This window comes from Vipera berus (assembly GCF_964194415.1).
Source record: "Vipera berus genome assembly, chromosome: 4".
NCBI classification, from domain to species: Eukaryota; Metazoa; Chordata; class Lepidosauria; order Squamata; family Viperidae; genus Vipera; species Vipera berus.
The window spans coordinates 26,899,373-26,923,606 of NC_138206.1; the positions used below are offsets into that span (position 1 = coordinate 26,899,373).

At 37.3% G+C, this 24,234-nt stretch overlaps 1 protein-coding gene across 1 annotated transcript in view; it reads right to left on the reverse strand.

Annotated features, from left to right (window-relative positions):
• The window catches only part of LOC308667789 (coiled-coil domain-containing protein 169-like), a gene marked incomplete at its 5' end in the record, with an annotated part of 33,535 nt that overhangs the window by 6,438 nt on the left and 2,863 nt on the right, over nt 1-24,234 (reverse strand). The window contains 4 exons of the mRNA XM_081327277.1: nt 1,204-1,257; nt 1,427-1,525; nt 16,585-16,625; nt 16,726-16,836. Coding sequence (XP_081183403.1) covers nt 1,204-1,257; nt 1,427-1,525; nt 16,585-16,625; nt 16,726-16,836 — 305 coding nt within the window. The remainder of the gene's footprint in view (nt 1-1,203; nt 1,258-1,426; nt 1,526-16,584; nt 16,626-16,725; nt 16,837-24,234) is intronic.

The following is a 24,234-nucleotide window of genomic DNA, read 5'->3' on the forward strand; positions in this document are numbered from 1 at the left end:
CTTTGTACTACTGCCACATTATCTCATCTTTCTGCCCTCACTGAATACATCATATTGTGCCATATCCAATCAAATATGTTATTGCAATCAATTACTAATTTTAGTGCACCAATCGTAAGTATATTATAATTTGCAAAAGTCTATGAAGAGATTGCATATCCAATCCTTTTTAGGTAGCCTCAGCTGTCTCTGGTATTGTTAATAGAGGGTCTGATTGCCACTACTAAAGAGTTCTCTGGAAAAATTATCCTATAAAAGCATAATAAATAAAGTAACAAAATTGTATAACATATGAATGTGATAGTTATAACTACCTACTGCTTTATTTACAGTCAGTGAGGTAATTTTGCCTCTCCAATTTTCCTTCCTTCTATAGCAGGTGTGCATAGATTTTTTTGAAAACTAGACTTGTGCATCTATTGAAATAGGTTATGATTCATAAGAATAAATATAATAATATATTTGCTAATTTTTAGAAAGTCCCAAGTTATTTTTATTTTCATTTATGTGTACATTTAAAGAATAAGCATTGCAAACAATACAACGAAGTACACACAACCCTGAATATTTTTCAAACCTCCAGCTTTCCACAATTAAAACCTATTGCTCAAAATACTACATTATATTGTTAATGCTACTAAGAGTCAGTTGTGACTAGAATGGTATACAAGTCTAGTAAAACCAACAAACCAACAAACAAATTTGATTAATCTTTCCCATGGCTGGTGATAGGTAAGATAGGTGAATTCATTCTTACTTGTAATCTGAAAGAATATCCCAACAAAATTACATTTATAAGTTCATTAAACAGTTTATCTTCCACAACATGGTGCTCTTGTATAGATGCAATGCTTCCACTAATTTTAATAGACTTGGGGGGGAAAGAACCGGGGGCAGAAGAATAATGAGCAATGAAATTTATGAGTGTACAAATAATATACTTTAATGCAATACATAGTGTAGTTATGAGTTAAGGATCAGTAACATCATATATCCAATCTTTAAGTTTACAAGGGTAGAAAGAAAATGGCAAGACTGATTAACATCTCTCTTCAGCATTCTAGCTGAGTCAGCTTTGCAGAATTTTCTGGCCAGGAGGTGAATCAGGTTAAAATAGATGAGGAAAGTCCAGAAAGGAAAGAATAATGATTGGTTTAGGACAAAACATTTTTCTTTTATCATTCTAGAGATTTTTAGACTTACTTGTGAAATCATTGCTAAGTATGCACGGCGTTCATCATTGGATTTATGATAAGCCTAAGTTCCAAAAGAACAAATAAGTGAATAAAACAGAAAATTAGATATTAAGCATAGTCCAGGATGCATGCGTCTGTGTGTGTATTATACTTTTCATCAATATAACAGGCGATCATGAAGCATCTTAAGATGGATGTATTTTAGAAGAACTATAGTAGAGAATACAGACCTTTGCCTCTTGATCAAGTCTAAGTTCATACTCCTTCAGCTGATTTTGGAGACTTTTCTTCTCCTCTTCCAGTTTTTTAAGAAACTGATTTAAAGAATTCTGTCATTAAATATGTAAATAAAATAAAATACATTGTTATTAGTTTTATTGCTATTCTGTTGCCCAATGAAAAAGCCCATTGGCAATTTAGAATTTGTGATTACGGTACATGCTTTAAACCCAATTATAAGCTGTACAAGTAGCCTTCAACTTATGACAACTGAGCCCAAAATTTCTGTTGCTAAATGAGACATTTGTTAAGTGAATTTTGCTCCACCTTACAACCTTTCTTGCCACAGCTCTTGAATGAATAACTGGAGTTGCTAAGTCAGTGTCACAGTGGTTAAGTGAACCTGGCTCCCCATTGACCACTCCATTACTGACTTAACAACTGCAGTGATTCACTACTTTTACTTTTTTCTAGTGTCCAGTTTTACTTCAGTGTGATATTTTTTGGTCCTCTCCCAACTATGCAAACTATGAGGGAGACAGGCTGTTGAGAAACATGAATATATATTTCCATAAATAAATGCATAATCGCATGTTGGAGAAAATGCTTCATCTCAATACAACTACCAAACTGTATATTTTTCTTCCTTATTCAGCAACAACATATCCATGCAAAAACTTTGCCTTGCCTTTTTGATTTTTTCAAAACCTCATGGATGGTTCTTTTCAGATCCAAGGGAAACCATGAAATATTGCAGAGTCTGAATAAGACACAAACTTCTGTGCTCTTCTTTCTTTTCCCATACAGGATAAGGAAAAGATAAGGTTTCCTGATAGTCCCTGTTATGTGCAATTTCATGAAGCTCTGTTAAATTGTGATTTGACAGCAATTCATAATCTGAAACAAATTTGATCATGATCTCTCCTGATGAATTGCATTGTGGAGATTTACACACTCACACAAACCCCAAACCTGTGAAAAAGCATTATACAAGCCTGACTATTATCAGTTTTGCATACAGTTAAACAGAAGGAAATCTAGACAGCACACTAAAAAGCAGAGACATCACCCTGTCAACAAAAGTCCGTATAGTCAAGGCTATGGTCTTCCCAGTTGCAATGTACGGCAGTGAAAGTTGGACCATAAAAAAGGCTGAGCGCCAAAGAATTGAGGCCTTTGAACTGTGGTGCTGGAGAAGACTCCTGTGAGTCCCTTGGACTGCAAGGTGATCAAACCGGTCAGTCCTAGAGGAGATCAACCCTGACTGCTCTTTAGAAGGCCAGATCCTGAAGCTAAAACTCAAATACTTTGGCCACCTAATGAGAAGGAAGGACTCACTGGAGAAGAGCCTAATGCTGGGAAAGATTGAGGGCAATAGAAGAAGGGGACGACAGAGAATGAAGTGGCTGGATGGAGTCACTGAAGCAGTAGGCGTGAGCTTAAATGGACTCCAGAAGATGGTAGAGGACAGGAAGGCCTGGAGGAATGTTGTCCATAGGGTCGCGATGGGTCGGACACGACTTCGCAGCTAACAACAACAACAAACAGAAGGAATTATTGCCCTCCTGACTGTACTCACTGTAGACACAATAATCACCATTTTACCACTATGGAAATAAAGAAATGTATATCTACTGAGAAATAATACCACTGAGTTCACAACACCTATTTTCAAGTAAACATATGAGAACAAGCTCTACTGAATGCAGAAGGATTTATTTCAAAGTAGACAGGCATTCTAAATCTCTTGATGTAATAGGACTTCAGCAGAATCTTTATTGCACAACCCTTCACAATTCCAATGTTACATATGAAATGTAAATTACTTATGGGTTGATTTTACAGTATATCTTATATGAAAGAAATTTCTTTATATCTAAAGCTTCCAAAAGATAACAAACTGGTTAAAAATCACAAAACAGAATTTATAGTGTAGACAAAAATGATGTATTATTTTAAAAGATGTTGACATATTGCAATAAATCTCCAAATGATTTAGACATTAGGAAACTGACGCCAGAGCCACAGCTTTTGAGAGTTTTCCTACAATTTACAGCAAGATGTTAATTTTAATCCCTAGAATAAAAAAGTAATATATATCATGGAAATATACAAAGCTATTTACTCAGAATAAACTGAAATTTCAACCAATTATAAATAAATCTCCTTTGAATAAAACAGAATATTCCCATTTTACAGTATTCCAAAGAAACTTCCTGGTCCTTTGATATCGGCTAATATTTTCCTTCTGGTTCCCAGAGGTGAGACAGGTATCAATCAGGGCAGTGCCCTTGTCAACCTTGACATGTCTAGGTTCTGAGAAGCTGAACATCATTGCAATCCAAACAAATATTTGACACTTCAGCCAGAATGAAAGTATTGAAATGCATAGAGCAGAATTCTGTTGCCCAAAATATTTATCAATAACTATATAGCAAATTAGGGACACGGTGGCTCAGTGGGTTAGGACGCTGACCTTGTTGAAGAGAAGGTTGACAGTTTGGCGGGTCGAATCCCGAGTGCCATGTAACAGAGTGAGCGCCTGTTACTCATCCCAGCTTCTGCCAACCTAGCAGTTCGAAAGCACGTAAAAATGCAAGTAGAAAAATAGGGACCACTACAGTGGGAAGATAACAGTGTTCCGTGCACCTTTGGCGTCTAGTCATGCCAGCCACTTGACCACAGAGACGTCCTTGGACAAGCGCTGGCTCTTTGGCTTTGAAACAGAGATGAGCACTGTCCCCTAGAGTTGGAAACGACTAACACGCATGTGCGAGGGAACCTTTACCTTTACCTATATAGCAAATTGTGCTTAGTGTAGGAAAGTTACTACAAAGAGCAAAACATATCAAATTCTGCAGCAAACATTATTCTTATTATGGTCAGCCATTGCATCTCAGGCCTTCCAGCATTGCCATGCTTGCCTGGAGTATTATGGAAGATGAAGTCCAATATAAATGGAAGGCATCAAAATGGGGGAAGCTGATCCAGCAATGCAGCAGTACAATGTAGCTCTTCAATAGTGAAATGTACACTATTTGCAAATTCTGATACAAAGTTGAGGACAAAAAAGACGGGAGAGAAAGGAGGGGAATGGGAGAGGAGAGAAGACGAAGGAAGATACTGTTTTAAAATAGACTGGCAACACTAATGCCACTTGAGAGATGGTCTGACCTCCAAAATTTAAAAAGTATTTCTTAAAAGAATTAAAAATGGTCAGTGTCCGGTCTACCATCTTCGGCTTGGCACCTCACTGGCATCCTGCCATCAAAGACTAAGGAAGAGGGGATGCGGGAGAACAAATGGGCAATAAAAGTGTATGTGGATGTGATGGGAAAATGGGAGGGGGAATGACGACTGACAAAGACCAGGGAAGCACAGAACCAGTTTGTGCCAGCGCTCAAGGACACACACCATGAGAGTGGAATGTGGACTAACCCAAACATCTCAGCATTTCTCCAAACACCTATGCAGCTCTTCATTGGCTGCAAATGAACTAGTCATGGGGAGAGGGCTGGAATGAGGGGAAACCTTTGTAATGTTTTCATGTGGGAAATTTAATTCTAGCCTAACTTTACTGCAACCAGCACCCTTTATTAAAAGAGCCTATCACTTCAAATCAAATAGAATCGAAGGTCTTTCCTTCCTGAGGGGTGACCCACCTAGGGCAGGTCTGACAGTCAGAAGCACAAAAGATTTTGAAAGTTGCATGATATCTCATGAATTTCTGACCACTTTACTTACAGCTGTTGAATAAAGTCAAAAGAAACTTAATGGGCTAGACCAGAAGCTAAACTAATACCCTTCAGCATTTTACAGGTTGACAAATTATAGTGCTCTAGCTCACAAATACTCTGAAACAATGTCCAAAATGGTTAGTTAATCCACATTTTTTTATTAGTTGATAAATCTGGAAAATGACTGCTAAAGGACTGTTTAATATTTAGAGGTCTAACAATTGCAATACTTATTTTCTGAACAAAACCAGATTTTAAAGAACGCCATAGATACCAGTGAAGAGAGCCATTGTTAGCAAAGATGCACCAATAGGTACCCAGCTAAACCTGATGCAGTCTAGTCCAGGTATAAAGCAAGGTTTGAAAACTGACATAAGAGAACCCACTCTTTTTGAGCAATATGGAGAGCTAAGAATTGAAATGAAAATCCAATTACAACAGGGATCCTCAGTTTTTATTTTTATCTACCAAATTTAGAAACCATTCATCTCCTTCAGAGGGACTCTGAGCAATGTACAAGTAAATTGCTAAAACATAAAAACTGTATATAAAATTTAAAAAGAGGCAAAGATGTTCAAAATTCATCATTAACATGGGAGAGCCTTCAGGATGCTAACAAGCCCCATGGTTGCATGCTCATCTGTGAGTCCCAAGCAAGACAACAGTGCCATGTTTTCAAACCTTTCCACTTGTGGTCCACTTTCACCTGGGGGGGTGGGGGGAGAGTGTTCCAAAGGGCAGGGCATCAGCAGGGGCAACTGCAAAGAAGGGTCTCTTCCTGGACCCGCCCATTGTAATTCTTTAATTGTTGGGATTTTCCCTTTATCAGGAAGCACTCTCAGATTTTTAAGTGTGTGTTATGACAAGCTCACAAAATGACTGCCATGATAGCAAACCAGAAAGCAAACTGGTGAGATTGCTCTCAACCACCCTTTCTAAGTACTCTCAATCATCTTAACAAATAGTTTTATTTCTGGATATGTCAGCACATTTTCAGCACTGCTGAAATTTGCTTTATGATTTTTCAAGTTTTCTTGGCCAATAAGAGACCTGATTTATTATTTTTTTTGTCTTATTCTCAGGGTGCTTGCTTTCAGAATTGTCTTGGTAGTATTTCTGAGCTCACAGAATTGAGAGGCAACAAATGCTATTACTGTTGTTCTCGTTTATTAATCTTTCCACTACACTGATGCCCCCCACTCCCTTCCTGCCTGCATTTCATCATCTGAAAAGCCTGTAAGATTTACAGGAAGCACAGGAATCCAGGAAGATGTAGGGAGAACATTCTCTCTCAGAAATTACCAAATCAATGTCCAAATACCACCTTCCACCCACAACATTTTATCAAAATTATCTTTTCCTCTGAAAGAAGTTTGAAAGCAAATTCCTTTTCACTGAATGAAATCAAAGTTGATAGAAAAAAATGAAAGCTTTTTTTTGCAAGGAATTATTTTAAATAAAGCGCAGAACACAGTATACACTTAATTACAAATAATGAGTTTATGGGGAGCCCAGAGACATCCTTGTAAATAAAGATTACATTTCAACCTGGTGCTTCCCTTTGCACATACTGGCTTCCTTTTTAATAATTAAAAGAATCTAATAAATAAATAAGGCAGGACAAGGATTCTGGCAGATGATGCTAAGCACATACTGTCCATGAGTATTGCACTGGGACTCAAAATCTGGAGACACAGCATTGTGTCTATCTTGAAAAAAATGTAGCGAAGTGGAATGTTAAATATAATAGATTATAGGACTGTCTTAATTTACAGTGATTTCTTTCCCCAAATACCAACAAATCAAATATGATGTTAAGGCTTAAAGGTAGCAAATAGAATCAGCATTGTTCTATTGTTGTATAAACTCTGAAAAGTTTCAATTTCAAGGCTAGGAAAAGTCTTAGAAGGGCAAGAGGGTAAGACTTAAGATTTAAGACTTAAGAGTAAAATGGGCCGTTTCTAAATTTGATTATTTTATTTGTAACCCCAGGGCAATCTTACTTCTTTTTTTTATTGAAAAGTTTTACAATACATTTTTAAATACAAAAAACTCCCTCCTCCCCCTCCCTTCTCCCCAACCCTCCCCTCCCCTCCCCTCCCCGACTTCCCAGAGCTGAATACAGGGTATTGTGATACAAACATAAGCTAGAATATGCTAACAACAAAAATAAGACAATAAATTCTACCGCACTTTAACTCTCCATAGTCATAATTATATTACTAACAGATAACAAATAACTAATAATACATCATATAAAACCACTACTTATTCAAATGCTAAATGAAACTTTTCAGTCCCATATTTATTCTGAATATATTCAATCCATCTTCTCCATTCCACAATATATCTCTGTTGCGATTGTTCTTTCAAATATGCTGAAATCTTTGCCATTTCCGCTGTTAGAAACTTTCAAAGTCCACTCTTCTATAGTTGGCAGTTCCTCCTTCTTCCAATATTGCGCTACTAAAAGTCTTGCTGCCGTAATTAGATTCAACATCAACTTAGTGTCTATAACAGTAGTATCTGTAATAATACCCAATAAAAACAATTGCGGAGAAAACTTTATCCTTTTCTTAAATATCTTTTGCATATTCCACCAAATTTTAATCCAAAAAGCTTTAACCTTTTTACAAGTCCACCATATATGAAAATACGTTGCATCCTCACCACCACACCTCCAACATTTGGGCTGGCAATTCAGATACATACTTGCTAATTTTTTAGGGTCTAAGTGCCACCTATAAAACATTTTATAAAAATTCTCTCTTAAATTTTGGGCCTGCGTAAATTTTACATTTCTAACCCAGATCTTTTCCCAAGTATCCATTGTTATAACTTCTTGAAAACTCTGGGCCCACTTTATCATACAATCTTTAACAAGTTCCGTTTCTGAATCAATTTCTATCAATGCATTATATATCCTTTTTATATGTGCTTGACCTTGATCTCTAATTTGTTTTACCAAATTTTCATCAATCATCGAAAAACCAACTTTCTGGTCCTCTTTCCATCTTGCCTGTAACTGCCCATACTGAAACCAGGGCAATCTTACTTCTGCGTTGGCTGACTGGACACAGACACACGGAGCTTGATTTCTGTATTCTGCAGGCAGATTATCTGTTTATTTTTTCTATTTATTAAACATATTTCTATGCTGCCACAATTCAAACTTTTGGCAATTTACCCAGAAAATATACAAAATAAAGCATACCCCCATTTTAAGAGAATACAAGATGATGAAATAATAATAATAATAATAATAATAATAATAATAATAATAATAATAATAATAATAATAATAATAATAATAATAATAAGAAGAAGAAGAAGAAGAAGAAGAACAAGAAGAAGAAATAGAAATTGGAAGAAGAAGAAGAAGAAGAAGAAGAAGAAGAAGAAGAAGAAGAAGAAGAAGAAGAAGAAGAAGAAGAAGAAGAAGAAGAAGAAAAAATAGAAATTGGAAGGGACCTTTAAGGCCTTCTAGTCCAACCCCTGCTCAGGCAGGAAACCCTATACCAGACATGTCAAACACAAGGCCCGGGGGCCGGATGCGGCCCGCAAAGTGGTTTCATGTGGCCCGCGAAGCCATCCTGGAAACAGTGAGGGAACGGCCCCCACTGCCTTGGCCCTGGCCCAGAGACCCTCCTTCTGCCAGAGACCCTCAGATCTGTCCCACTCCTGCCCAGGCCCCCATAGGCACCCTTGATGCAAATGATGTAGAGCTGGCCACGCCCACCCAGTAGGCCATACGCACTCTAGCCATGCCCATGCAGTAGGCCACGCCCACCCTGGCCATACCCACCCGGCCCCCTAAGGGCAACCGCAATGCTGATGCGGCCCTCAATGAAATTGTGTTTGACACCCCTGCCATATACCATTTCAGCCAAATGGTTGTCTAGTCTCTTCTTAAAAACTTCCAGTGTTGGAGCATTCACTTCTGGAGGCAGGTTGTTCCACTGATTAATTGTTCTAACTGTCAGGAAATTTCTCCTTAGTTCTAGGTTAGTTCTGTCAATTAGTTTCCATCCGTTGCTTCTTGTCCTGCCTTCAGGCACTTTGGAGAATAGCTTGACTCCCTCTTCTTTGTGGCAACCCCTGAGATATTGGAACACAGCTATCATGTCACTCCTCGCCCTTCTCTTCATTAAACTAGACATACCCAATTCCAGCAACCGTTCCTTATGTTTTAGCCTCCAGTCCCCTAATCATCTTTGTTCTTCTCTGTACTCTTTCTAGAGTCTCAACATCTTTTTTACATCATGGTGACCAAAACAGGATGCAGTATTCCAAGTGTGACCTTACCAAGGCATTGTAAAGTGGTATTAATACTTCACGTCATCTTGTTTCTATCCTTCTGGCAACATCCATTCAAATCAGAGAAAGACTGATTTGATTTCTAAATAAATCTTATGTCTTCTTTCCCATTTTCAAAAAAAGCATCTCATTTATCAGTTATCAAGTTACTAAAGTTTCTGCAATTAGTTCATGAATGCAGGGGCTCAGTTTCTGAAAGTTTCTTTTTTTTAAGTTTTATTATTATTTTTAACAGAATTCAATAGTAATCATTCAACAAAAACATGTTGTCTGAGTATCTTATTCACTAATACAAATTAAATTCCTAATTTCACCATTTCTGCAGCGTAGGCTGCTTAACAAATGTTCAGCAAATCTCTATTAAATGAAGTTTGTTATCAAGCATCATACACTGGGTAAAGAAATAAAGAACTACAGTGATTTCAGTATGTTATATTTAATGCTTATTTGAGATAAATAAAGAAATCTGGGAAACTTTTAATAGAAATTTCTCATTCGCAATGAGTTACTTAAGAAAATTCTCTGAATAAATTGAAATGCTTCTTCCCAGATTTCTCCCACTTAGGCTGAATTGTCTTTTCTATCTTCCATTCCTTTCCAAGCTTTTGCCCAGTCTCTCACACTTCTATTTTTAAACCAGTACAGCAGGGGTTCTTAACCAGACTTTGGGCACATTTATAGTCATTTGCAGCGCTCCACGGATACATTTTATAACAGTTTTTGCAAAAAACCAGCGTTTACTTCCTGGTTTTCAGCAAAACCTGACCCAAAGTGAACCAATGGTTCATTTTACAACCATAGTGTGCACTTAACAACCACAGCAGTTGCTTTATGACTGCAGCACTTGCTTAACAGCCGCGACAAAAAAAGGTCATAAAATACAAATGTCACAAGTTATGACTGTGAGAAGCAGCCTCCATAACACCTCACAATTTGAGAAAGCTGGTTTAATGGATAAATAAGGAGTGCTTGTAGGGACATTAAAAGTGGTTGGCTGGACACATAAATGAGTGTTTACTTTTCAAGTGAAGGATAGACACAGTATTGTGCAATGAGGATTCTGGATCTGAAAATAGATGTAACAAAGAGCAACGTGGTTGTGTTTGACAGGGAAAATGAAATTAACAATTGCAAGGTATATATAAATGGTGAAAAATCAATATAAATAGATGAAGTTTTATTCCTTGGTAGAACATTTATTAAAGATGGAGAAATGGATGGATAAATGCTAAGATATGCAAACACTGATAGAAAAATAATCATAATGTGAGAAATTAATGAATTCTGAAAGAAATAAAAATGAATATATAGATAAGTATGCTTCTGTGCACTTCATTTTGGAAATGAGAGCCAGGTTTATGAGGAAAAACCATAGAAGTTGGATGGATGCAACGAGAAACTTAAGCTTAAGAAGTATGTTCAGTAAAACTAGGAGCAATGTAGTCAAGGATGCATGGATTTTGAATCAATGTGGCTTAAATGTCAAATTAAATGCTCAGTACAAAATAAATGTCATACAGAAAGGATAAAATAAGGATTGAACTACAAAACAAATATAGGAAGAATAAATGAGTAAGGTAAACCAGAAAGACCAAGAAAATCATTGTTAGTTAGAATTGATGAAATTCTGAAAAAGGGAGGGAAAGTTTAAAGAACAAGAGGTAATGTATTAAGTGGTATACGGTCATGATGCAAGCAAAGGAGCTGTGGAATCAGTTGCCGGTAGAGCTCCGGATGGCGCCCGATCTTCGCTCCTTTCGTCGCGATCTCAAGACGTTTTTGTTTGTACAAGCCGGCCTAGCCTGATGGGGATTGGTGGGGTTTTTATTTTTTTGTATTTTTAATTTTATTTTTGGGGTTTTATTATTGTATTAATTGTTTTAACTTGGGCAATTATTTAATCTTTTTTTAATGTTTGTACTTTGTATTTGACCTTTGCCCTGTGAACCGCCCTGAGTCCTCAGGGAGAAGGGCGGTATATAAATATTATTAAATTAAATTAAATTAAATTAAATTAAAAGAGGATTGGCAAAGATAGAAAGAAATGGAGCAATATAATGAGTAGTGGCATAAAATAGATTTAGCTATATTTCATTTTTTAATTCATACCTTCATTCCTACAGCTTACTATTTAATATTCCTCTTTTATAATTTGCATAATGTTCCTTGTTCCTTATTCCAAAAGGAAACAGCACGCTGGCTATGTACGTAGGCATGTAAAAAGAGTTTCTCTAAATTTGAAACTCAAAAATAAAATAGCACAGTACAGCTAATAGAAAAGTATTTCAAATCCCATTTCTTTCCCCAAGACTTGTAGGACAGTGGAACATTTAATATTCCCCAACTTGATCACAGCACTGCATGTATATTTAACCTGTCAGAGATAAAAGATTCCCCTAAAGCCTGGTACATATATATTGTAAATACAATGTGCCCCCTGGTGGATAGCATAAGTTTTACAATAAAAGTAGAATTGTATAATAAGCAGTACCTTTATTGCGTCAATGAAGGTTTATAAACAGCATTCAAAAATTCAGTACCAAGCAAAATGTTAAACATCCAGGAACAAAATCATGGAGGGGAAATGCTGCATATGTTCAAATCATGTTTGCCTATGGTTTACAGTCTGAAGAGTGGGGAAAAAACTGGAAAAAATGCCAGATGCCAAGCCATTTAGTTGCAACTTAACTGCTTCTATAACAAAATGATTATATTCAACACACAAATAGAACACTACTTACTACTTTAGTCTTAGATTTCTTGTCACTTGAAGCAAAGTCTTGTTTGGCATATTGAGACTTAAATCTACTCAGCAAGGATCCAAATAATTTTCCCCAGCACAAATATGACACAAGAGAAAGTGGATTTAGAAATCCTATTTATTATATTTGAACTATGGTGCTGGAAAAGACTCCTGCGAGTCCCTTGGACTGCAAGGCGATCAAACCGGTCATTCCTAGAGGAGATCAACCCTGACTGCTCTTTAGAAGGCCAGATCCTGAAGTTGAAACTCAAATACTTTGGCCACCTAATGAGAAGGAAGGACTCACTGGAGAAGAGCCTAATGCTGGGAAAGGTTGAGGGCAAGAGAAGAATGGGACGACAGAGAATGAGGTGGCTGGATGGAATCAATGAAGCAGTAGGCGTGAGCTTAAATGGACCCCAGAAGATGGTAGAGGACAGGAAGGCCTGGAGGAACGTTGTCCATGGGGTCGCGATGGGTCGGACACGACTTCGCAGCTAACAACAATTTATTATATGGTCTCAGAAATGCAGTGCAGAATGAATAATCATTAAAAAAAGCTCCACTGGCTAATGAGATAAATAAGATATTCAGGAAAAGTAAATTAAACTTTGCTATTTCATACTTAAGGTGAAAAATAAGGTAATATTTTTTCCTAATGACTGAATGAAAAATATATAGCCTCTGTACTGTGTAGGGAATGCCAGCCTGCAGGCCTAATCTATTCAAAAGGGGTATCCAATCAAGACTACCAGGTTGCATATACCATACACACTATTTCAAGACCCTCCCCCATGTAATTTAAAGAATATTGGTGAAGTCTTTTAATAGATATGTCAGAGGGCAGACTGTGTACAAAATGGCCAGCACCTTTGCTGCTGTTGTCCTGTTCCTTTTAAGTCCTCACCCTAGCCAGCACAGCGAGTGTTGGCTATAAAAGCTGAACAGAGAGGCAGTTTGGGGGGGGTGGATGTTTGTAAGAGATGGAAGGAGGTATGTGGGTCCCTAAAGCAAATACAAAGAGATACTGTTGTCTAGTAATAGGACTCATTAGATCACAGGTGTCAAACTTAATCATGTCACATGACGTATAGTGACTTTTTTGCCTTGGTGGAGCCGGGGTGGGCGTGGCCTGTGCATGACGCATCTGGCCTGCAGGCCGCCAGTTTGACAACCCTGCATTAGATGCAGTAGCTGGAAGAACAGTAGAAGGTGCAATAGAAGAGGGGGGTGGGGATGAAGTAGTGAGCAGTATTGGCCTCTGAGTGCATATGTGTTGCCTAAGGACCTGTGTGATTGTTTTGGCTCTCTTGGGTTTTGAACCCTACTGACTTGGGTATAAGTAAAAAACACCTCTTAATTTAAACAGCAAATTCATAGTGAAATAAACTGATTTGTGTATTTGATGTACAAAGAAAACACAACCTTATATTTGGTGCTATTAGTATTATCTTAGTCATTCTCCTTCTTGAAATCCAGATCCCATACAAAGGATTTATGAGATCTAGCCTTACAGAAAGCAACTAACTACTGTAATCATACACCCAATTTCTCCAGCAATTTTTGATAAGAATGTTTTGAAGATGATGCTATTGAAATAGTGTCCATAAAAACAATCCATTACTTTGTATGCCAGTCTTTCTCTATTTTACTATTAACAATATATTGTAAAAGATTAGTTTCCTCTGCTAAAATTTAATTCCTGAAGAATATTTTACACATTTCCCGCAATCTTTCTTAATTATAGCAACATTTATAATGCAATAAAGCATGCTTCAAGAGACTGCAATATGACTGCTTGATAATTAGTCCAATATAAAATAAAGCATATGGAGCATGAAATAACTTTCCCATTAGATCTAGCTCACAAGAATGGCCTTGAATTGCTCTTGATACTAGCACAGAGCAATGCCACCATCCAACCTGAACAGGAAAATCAAATTCTCCACATCTATTACGCCCAGTGCTTTCTTTGTAAAAGAAAAAGGTGCCGGAACTCACACATGTCATACAGCCCACCTTGCCTACTCTACAAGGTTCCATCCAAAAAAGGTGCCAAAACTCCATTCTGGGCGTTCTATGAGAAAAAAGCCCTGATTACGCCTATTAGTTCTTTTCCATTGACTTGAACCACACTTCTAGATTCTTACTCCACTTTTAGAAGAAAACAAGTTGAAAGGATGTCCTTAGAAATAAGTTTACTTAAGAATCAACAGTCTATGTCACAGAAAAAAATACTCAAAAAGATGCTGCTTTTTTAAACAGCAATCATGACCTTTTGCAATCTGCTTTATCTTATTTATCATCCAAGAATTTTCATTACCATTAAAGAATTATATGTTGACTCAAGTATGCTTAACCCAAATGGTGCCTTAAATGCATTCATTTTTATTTAAACAAAGAATATTGACTTTTGCAGGTAAAATAAATGTGGAAAAACTTAAGATAGTTTTTAAGAGACCAAGTTGTCATACTATGAATGCAAACTTTATACTTAATCTGTCCATTTCAAAAATAATAAACAGATGGAAACTGTCTCTCTCCCATAAGAGTCACTTGTAGCTTTTTACAAAGGTTAGGGGGAAAAAACTTAAGAATTTCAATATTGTTTGCAGTATAAATAGAACTCATACAATTGCTTGATTTCTTTTACAATGGCTTCTCAATTTTTCTACAAATCAGAAGTCTTGGGTTCTTGATGCGTGTTCTATCTGTTCATTATTATTCCAACCCATCTTGCTGGGAAGATATCCAACATATTTGGACATTATAAGAAAACCAAAATGTGGGGGAAACCAATTTTTGCAGAAATTTTATTCTGATACCATAGTTCTACTATAAATATAAACAATAGTCACTAGCAATTAAATAATTTCCTTCAGTTATAAAATTATTCAGACAAGAAATAAGCCTAGAGAATTTTCAGTATTCTGAAAGTTTTAAGAGAAAATGAGTTTTTTCTCTCTTAAAATGTTTGTGTCCATGTATCCTGAAACAAGACAAACACAAGTCAGGAATATTTAATGCAGTTCTGAGGGATTATTAGACAATGGTGTTCTGAAACCTTAAAAAGCCCCAGAAGCCTCAATCTATGTAGAAAAGGATTTCAGATTCTCCAATTAAACAGTGAGATATAGGAAAGTTTTTGACTGAAATTTCTACTTATGCATAAAACTTTCCATACGGGGAACAGACAGTATTCAGTGGCACATGGCCAGATTGAAACACACACTTTTGGTTTAGATCTACACCTCCCTCATATACTGATATATTGGGCAGAAGTAATCTAGGATGAGAGACAGCATGAAAAGCACAAGTCCGTGGATGATTCTATGTCATAATGATCAAACAGAGGTAAGTAGAAGACATGTTTTGGGAAGATGAGTGGAGAGATGAGTGGACTGGCAGTAGCTACAAAGAAGAAAGGGACTTGGAAGATGGGGAAAGGGTAGATGGATCAGTCAAGTTGTAGACCATGCTTAAATTCAAATGTGGCAGCAAGTAGGTAAGCCACCAGAACGATTGTTTGGAAGGCTGGTGCATAGCCCCTACTCATCCATAAAACATCTCTGAGTTCCTCTCGGACAAAACCCAGAACAAACAAAATATTCCATCTTTCAGTTTGACCAAACTTTGACCCTCCTCAAATAGTTTGATAAGATTTACAATTTACTACATATTTCTTTTGTGCATGAAACAAAAGGTATTTTCTGGTTCATGCACTTCTCTATAACGTTCCTTAACAACCATAAAAACCAATTTATGCGCCTTCATTTTTAAACTACAAACACACGAATTTATATTCTAAACCATTCCACTGTGAGCATTGTTACTGTCTTTACTATATATCATTCTGTTTGTCTATTGAGCATAATGACTATAGTAATGACTATACCATAAAGAGCAATGAAACATCCTTAAAAACACACAGAAAATATGGGTCCTTCGGGTCCCTGATGGAGGCTTATTGTGATATCATTATAATTACTTCATTCACTTGGCTTCCTTCTGGAATTTTCTAAATCCTTGAAAACATAGATGTTCCTCAGGCCTGGAGTTTGGATGAGCCTGCCAATATGATTTTTAATATGAATGTTGTATGTATTTGGTTAGATTGTCCTTAGACACCATTATCTATTTAGTTATTTTTTTACTTTCTTTTGTTCGTTTTTAATGTCATGATGTTCCAGCATAGGCACAGCTGACAAGATATAAATTAAATAAATAGTAACAAGCTGGAAAAATATAAAGCGATGGATTGACTGAATGAATAGTAGTGCAAATCAAAAATTAAGATGTGTCAGAAAACTGCCAGCCTCAAATAATATGGTCTAAGAAATATTTAATTATGCTTACTTGTAAATTTACTTACCATATGCATCTGTTCGAAGGAACGAACAAAAGCCAGTTTGTCTAGAAAGAAGAAAAATAAAGAAGCCCTCGATAAACAATATGGAAATACTGAACATGTTTGTCAAAATTATCATGACAAAAGCAACAACAGCCCCTGTACCTGTTGGGTTGCCACCAAGATGCTCCATCTTTCCTTGGAGAAATTCAATCTGCCTTTCTAGCTGTTTGTTCAGTTCTACTTGAGTTTCATATCTGGTTTTCCATTCACTGTCTTAAAAATAAACTGTTATATTAATACTTATTATTTCAGTAAGTCAAAATACTTCCAATGTTATAACTAGGAATTATTTGCATCTAAGCGAAGCTTGATAAGCATCTATTTATATGTTAAAATCTGAACACACTAATAAAGCATCTAAAAATATTTGCTAAAATTCTTGTCTGTAACTTAAAAATTAATGCTAACTAAATCTGTATCACAACGGGAGAGAATGAAAGACCTGAAGAAGGAACAGACTCCTCTCTTACTGATAAATGGATAAATTGACTCTCCTGATACTGAGAAGAGAAGAACTTTAAAATATAGCTATAGCTCCCTGATAGGACATGTTTTGCTGAAAATCTCAGTTTTACCCTGATAATGTATTGGACTTAATCCTCACTAACAGAGATAAAATGGTAGCAGATGTTGAAGCTACAGGAACCTTGGGTAGGGAGGGATCATGCAATTTTGGAATTCCACATTACGCAAGCACAAGCAATAGACAATAATCAAACTAGAGTCTTGGACTTTAAGAAAGCTAATTTCAACAAACTTAAAGACAGTTTGGGAAGGATTCCATGGATGAGAATCCTCAAGGGGAAAACAACTCAAGAAGCTTGGGAAATTTTGAAAAGTGAGATTATAAAAGCCCAGTCTAGCACAATACCAACGAAGAAAAATAACAGCTCTCAAAAGAAACCAGCATGGTTGTATAAAGAACTCTCTGATAAATTAAAAGACAAAAAGGACAGGAATAAAAAGTGGAAAGAGGGGCACATAAGTAAGGCAGAATATCAGCAAATAGCCCGAGCCTGCAAAGATGAAGTGAGGAAAGCGCTAAGGCTCAAAATGAACTAAGGCTTGCGATAAAAGTCAAAAATAACAAAAAAGCTTCTTTTGTAAAAAAAAAAAACCAAGAAAAAAGTCAAGGAAATGATTGATCCATTAGTGGAAGAAAGTGGCAAGAAGGTGACAAGCAACAGAGAGAAAGCAGAACTACTTAACTCGTTTTTTGCATCTGTCTTTACACAAAGGAAAAAAACAGTCCAACCTATCAAAAACTTTATAAATATATGTTAAGTTTAAAGATGGAAGAGGTACAAGAAACAATGATAACACAAGCAAAGAATTTTGGACATAACATAGAACTAGAAAACTGGCAAAGCCATTGGGGAAAAAAATGCTAGAATAACAAAAGCGGTGGCGTACAAAGAAAATCTATACAAAATGTTTTACAGATGGCACTGAACACCGGTGAGGTTAGCAAAAATGTTTAAAAACATATCTAGCAACTGTTGGGAATTTAGACAAAAACCAGGCACTTATTACCATCTTTTTCCCCATTGCCAGCAATGGGGTGGGCGTGGTTTTGGGATGACGCATCCGGCCCATGGGCCGGCAGTTTGACATGCCTGTTTTAGAACATGGGATACCTTTTATCAATGGCTAGAAAAACGAAGTAGAGAGAAAGGAACTTAAGATGTATTAGTAAGTTAAATGTTAGAACCCAGACAATACAATACGTTGCTGGTAAAATATTAAGTACCGGTATTTGTGATTATAAAAAAGTATATATATAAACTGTACTGTAAAAAACAGATTAGAAACACAAGCTAAAATAGGCAAGAAAATGGTAAGTGAGCACCTGTCCACACTAAATGAGTTCAAATCACCAGGACCAGATGAATTACACCCCAAGGTTCTGAAGGAACTGGCAGACATGATCTCAAAAAGACTGAACTATAACTATCAAAGATCCTAGAGCACCAGGGAACTACCAGAGGACTGGAAAAAAGCTGATGTAATTCTCATCTCCAAAAAAAGGAGACAAAATAGATCCAAGAAACTACAGACTTATCAGCCTGACCTCAACACCTGGGAAGATTCTGGAAAAGATAATCAAGCAATGAAACAGTAAACATCTAGAGGCAAACAAAGTCATAACCAAAAACTAACGTGGGTTTGTCAAAAACAGATCATGCCAGACAAATCTTATTGCATTCTTTAACAAGGTGACCAAATTAATGGACCAGAGGATTGCTGTGGATATAATTTACTTGGGACTTCAGTAAGGTATTTGATAAAGACCATAACCTACTACTTGATAAGATAGAAAAATGTGGGTTAGACAGCATCACTACCAGATGGATTCATAACTGGCTGACCAACCACACTCAACATGTATTCCTCAATTGATCTGCATCTACATGGAGGCAAGTGTGCAGTGGGGTACCTCAAAGATCTGTTTTAGGCCCTGTACTCTTCAACATCATCAATGATTTAGATGAGGGGATAGATGTGAGAATTCATCAAATTTGCAGACGAAACTAAGCTGGCAGGAATAACCAACACTCCAGAAGATAGACTTAACATACAGACTTGAATATTGGGCACTATCTAACAAAATGAAATTCCATGGTGAAAAAAGTAAGGTTTTACATTTAAGCAAGAAAAACCAAATGGACAATACAGTATAGGTGGCACGCTCAATAGTAGTAACTGTGAGAAGGATCTTAGAGTCCTACTGGACAATTCCTTAAATATGAACCAGCAGTGTGTTGCAGCTGCCAAAAAAGCCAACACAGTGCTAGGCTACATTAACAGAGGGATAGAATCAAAATCACGTGAGGTGTTGATTTTATAATGCCTTGGTAAGGCCCCACTTGGAATACTGCATCCAATTTTGATTACCAGGATGTAAAAAAGATGTTGAGACTCTAGAAAGACTGAAGAGAAGAACAACAAAGATGATCAGGGGTCTGGAGGCTAAAACATATAAAGAACGATTGCTGGAATTGGGCATGTCTAGCTTAATGAAGAGAAGGATGAGGGATGACATGATAACAGTATCTCAGGGGTTGCCACAAAGAAGACAAGATATTCTCCAAAGCACCTGAAGGCAAGGCAAGAAGCAATGAATTGAAACTAATCAAGGAGAGAACCAACCTAGAACTAAGGAGAAATTTCCTGACAGTTAGAACAATTTATCAGTGGAACAACTTGACTCCAGAAGTTGTGAATGGTCTGACACTGGACGTTTTTAAGAAGAGACTGGACAGCCATTTGTATGAAATAGCATAGGGTTCTTGCCTGAGCAGGGGGTTGGACTAGAAGACCTCCAAGGTCCCTTCCAACTCTGTTATTCTATTAGGTTCTAATGCAGGAAAGAAACAAACAATGGAAATTTGTTGTGAAGATTAATAATACTAAGCTAAATATATCAATGTCTTACTCCACACTTCACAAGTTCCCATTCCTATCACTTATATTACTATTTATGGCAGTCATCTTTAAAAAGGCCAAGAAAATCTTTTCCTTTGCTCTTTCCTTGTGTATGATTTAAGAAAGGTGTCAATATATCCACTTATATGCAGCCATGATCAAAGCCAGTTTTTTCCTTAAGAGGAGTTATGCTGCCTGTCTCTCTTGGGGAAAATCTGAGGTTTGAAGAACTGTAGATGGACAAAGAACTATGGAGGGCAAATGCTGTGAGTTATATCGAATAACTGTTTGGGAGCAAGATATGCCAGTGGAGGAACATAGAAGGTTGATAAACTCAAATTCAGTAAGTAGTGGAATAGAGATCAAACTAATTGTCATGTTCATAGACTATATACCAGCACAGTATCGCATTACTCTTCTCCATCTGCCCTGTTGATTCCCTTCATGATGAGACAATGTTGGATGAATAGGAATGTCCAATAAGTGGAAGAGGGATATAAATCAGGAGCTGCAATCTGAGATCACATGATTAACTGAGTCCCTGTACTGTAGTGGAAAATGTGGGTTAGAAACAGCTGTGCAGTTTCCAGAGCAGATGGTAGCCTCTTACATGGAATAAAATGAGTCATCTTGGTAAACAGATACACTATCACTAGAATGGTTGTAAAACCATAACACTTCTGGGAGAACAGTAATAAATTCCAGAGAAAATGTGTCCCATGGTGCAGCAGGAAAAAGAAGCACTAGAACAAACAAGCCATCTTAGCAAAAATAGCCTTGGCCCAATGTCCGGCAGACAAAATCTTTTAGATTAATTTGAAGTTGACTAGCAAGTTGTGTTGAGGAAGGAGAAATGTTATCTTGTCTCGTGATTTGGATGAGTTTGAGATTCTGACTCCAAAAAAGGAGAAAGGATCCTCAGATTGAAGAACCCAAACAATTCTGTATTACATCTATGAACTTTCTGGATGGTGAAATGCCTCCCATCAGGTGACACTCAGTTGCATCCATGTAGTACTATCTGCTTCTTGGAGATGTCATTTTCTGCCTTGAATGAGGTGGTAGTATGTCCCTCAAGATTTCACTGAACCTGATTATCTTGGATAATTGTTATCCAGTCCCCAATCTTCACTTTCTGAGAAATATTGTTGAGAAAATGATCCGGCTGCAGCATCAGAGGACCCTAGAAGATATAGATTATTTAAATCCTTTTCCATATGGTTTCAAATTGAATCATAACACTAAGTCATGTTTGTTAAAGACTTCTGAAAATATAGGATGGGGTATCCTAGTATCCTAGTTCTACTTGATTTCTTGGTAGCTTTCAATACTATTTAGCATAGTATTCTTCTGGGCTGCCTATGGGATTATGAGTGAGGGGTAAGGTTGTCCCAGTTTTCTCTTCCTTTCTCTATGGTCAGATCCAGTTGATATTGGTGGAACAGGAACAGATTGATCAGAGGCCCTTCTTGTGTGGAGCAGCTCAAACTGAATGCCCTCACTTCTTTTGATTAACATCTGCATGATGCCATTGGGTGAGGTCATCCACTGATTTAAGATCTGGTCTCATCAGCATGCTGATGATACCTAGTTATGTATCCCAATCCCAGGTAATGTTGTCAAAATCTTGTCCTGGTGGCTGGAGAAGTAAGAACTGGCTTAGGCCCAATTCTGACAAGACTTAGTAGTTGTGCTCTTTGGACCTCCCCTCTCCTCCCACCAGTTTGGAGAAGTTCCATCCTAGGTTCTGAATGGGACTATAATGCCTTCTTTGCATGATGATGATGATATCCTGTCCAACTCTTGGCAATTCTATGGGCCTGGTCTCTCCACATTTTCCAATCTTGCACTACTTCTTTGAGTTTTTCTATGCTCTGCCTGGTGTCAGTTTTAATATGTGCCTTCTTTGGGATTGGTGCACAATTGAGGGGTTTTCCTGAACTCACAGCTCCTTTTCAAGCAGGTGGCAGGTTCACGTTGCTGTAAAGATAGTAGCCCAAGGTTTGTAAAAGGTACTGTTTAAATGCTGAGAGGGAGAAAACAGTCCCAGTGAAAATTGTGACTAGGTGTTTATAGCCAGTCTTTCTCCAAAGCTATCGGGACATGCAAGAAACTAATCAAATACAGTTGCAATAATTTTTGTGGTGATTTATTCTTAGACTAGAGGGATATACCATCAATTGTGGCTACTTGCATAGAAAGACAAATTGTCCTATAATAGAGTTAAATGAACTAAGAGTTGCATTTCTGAGGTGTGGGGATGCAATCGGAGATAACAAAATGTATTGCTTAGTGTTAGACATTGGAAGACTCTGTAATTGTTGGTGGATGGGGGACAGTTTCCCCAAATCAAGATATTAAAGCAATTTGGAACCTTACTCATGAGATGACCCAACATTCCACAGGTGCAATGACACTTTTCATATTCTTCAATTATTTGTGCCTCAACTCTGTCAGATGACCATCTCTTACTACAAAATGTTGAAAAGCTCTTCCAACGTCTCTGGCATGCCTTATTTCACTAATTCATTTCTTAAATTAACCTTCCTGAAATTGGTTGATGATGATGGCAAAATTCCAATGGACATTGCTGACATTCAACTGTAAATATGCTATGTACCGTACTTCAGCATCCTTCTTGTCACAACTTATGACTTTCCCAATCACAGTTGCTTTCCCAACCAAAGGCAGTTTCACCTTCTGCATAAAATCTTGTCAGCGGTCTAGGATGATATTGTTTCTTTCAGTGAGTAGAACTGCCCATGTGTCTGCTGTTCCTTTTAAAAGCCTGAGAAAGAATGCCACCTTTGTCTAATCACTAAGGAACTTGCTAACCTCACTGCCACAAACAACTCACACTTACTTGTGTGAAAGTTAGGAATTGGACACAACTTCCCCCAAATTCTCCAGCAGGTTTCCAGTATGGAATTTAATTGAAAGTGCAGTAATCCATAAGCCTTCATGGCTGAGATAAATCTTGGCCCAAATACTGCATCACAGCATTTTGTAATTATTTAGCTACTGTATATGCTGCAACAACTATTCCACTCTGCCAACAAGATCAGAAGCTAAATCCAGAATTCAGAATCCAATGCCTTTAAGGTTTAAAGTGGTTTCAAGACTGATGTTAAACCTTGCAAGGCTAAAAACTCAGGAAACAAAAACTATTTAGATTTTTGGAAAGTTATGTACTGCTAGTAGGATAATGAAACAGAATTTTGGAAGCCCATCAAAGTAATTCCCCTGCTCATCACCAACACACCTATAAGGTAGTGACTTAAGAGGAAGCTGAATCATGGTATCCAGGTCATAATTCTAAATGCACAAATAGGAAGCTTTTGGGGACTAGGAGTATTTTTGAATGTGGAGATCATGTGATTTGCTACACTCACAAAATGGTTGCCATAGGAGAACTGCCTCTTCAAAAACAGTGGCAATTAGCATGGATAGTCACAAAAATCACATCACCAGAAGACTCACATGACCACTTCAGTCTGTTTCCTACCATGCCAGTGGGATTTTTATGGGGTACATTGATACAAATAAATATGATGAATGAAGGCAAATATATATGTCTCAGGATAATGTTGCAGAATACAATCTGGACCGGTCACCGGGACCAGAGGTTTAGTTTCTAAATTTTCAGACTCGTGCTGGAGCCCATCCTCAGGGAACTTCTCTCTCACCATAATATATGCTTTGGGCTATTCTATGCATAGTATTTATGTGGTGCCTGGTTGTATGTGGCTTTTTAGTTGATTGAGGTATTGATGGCCGATTACTAAGTTATTGGCTGTTGTTTCCTTGTGCTGCCAAGTCCTCGGCTCCTGATAATCTAGTGGTAAATCAGCACTCCTGTTGACTGACGCCTGTTTCCCAGGGTTCAACCATTTCCCTGCTCAGCTAACAATTTTAGTATCTGCAAAATTGAATGTATGTCCTTGTTCATTGCAATGTCAGGCTACAAATGAATTCGGGTGTAGGAGGAATGGGGAGAAGCTAACTACCATATTGCAAGTGAGCAGCCTGACAAGGGGATTTAAAACTCACTGGAGGACCAGTCACTCTGCCCAAACAAAGGTTGTTGTGGGGTAGAATATCACTCTGAGAACCTGAATGAAAGCTGGAGGTAAAGAGCAAATATATAGTTCAATAAATAAGTGAAAATTGATCACTGTTTTTATT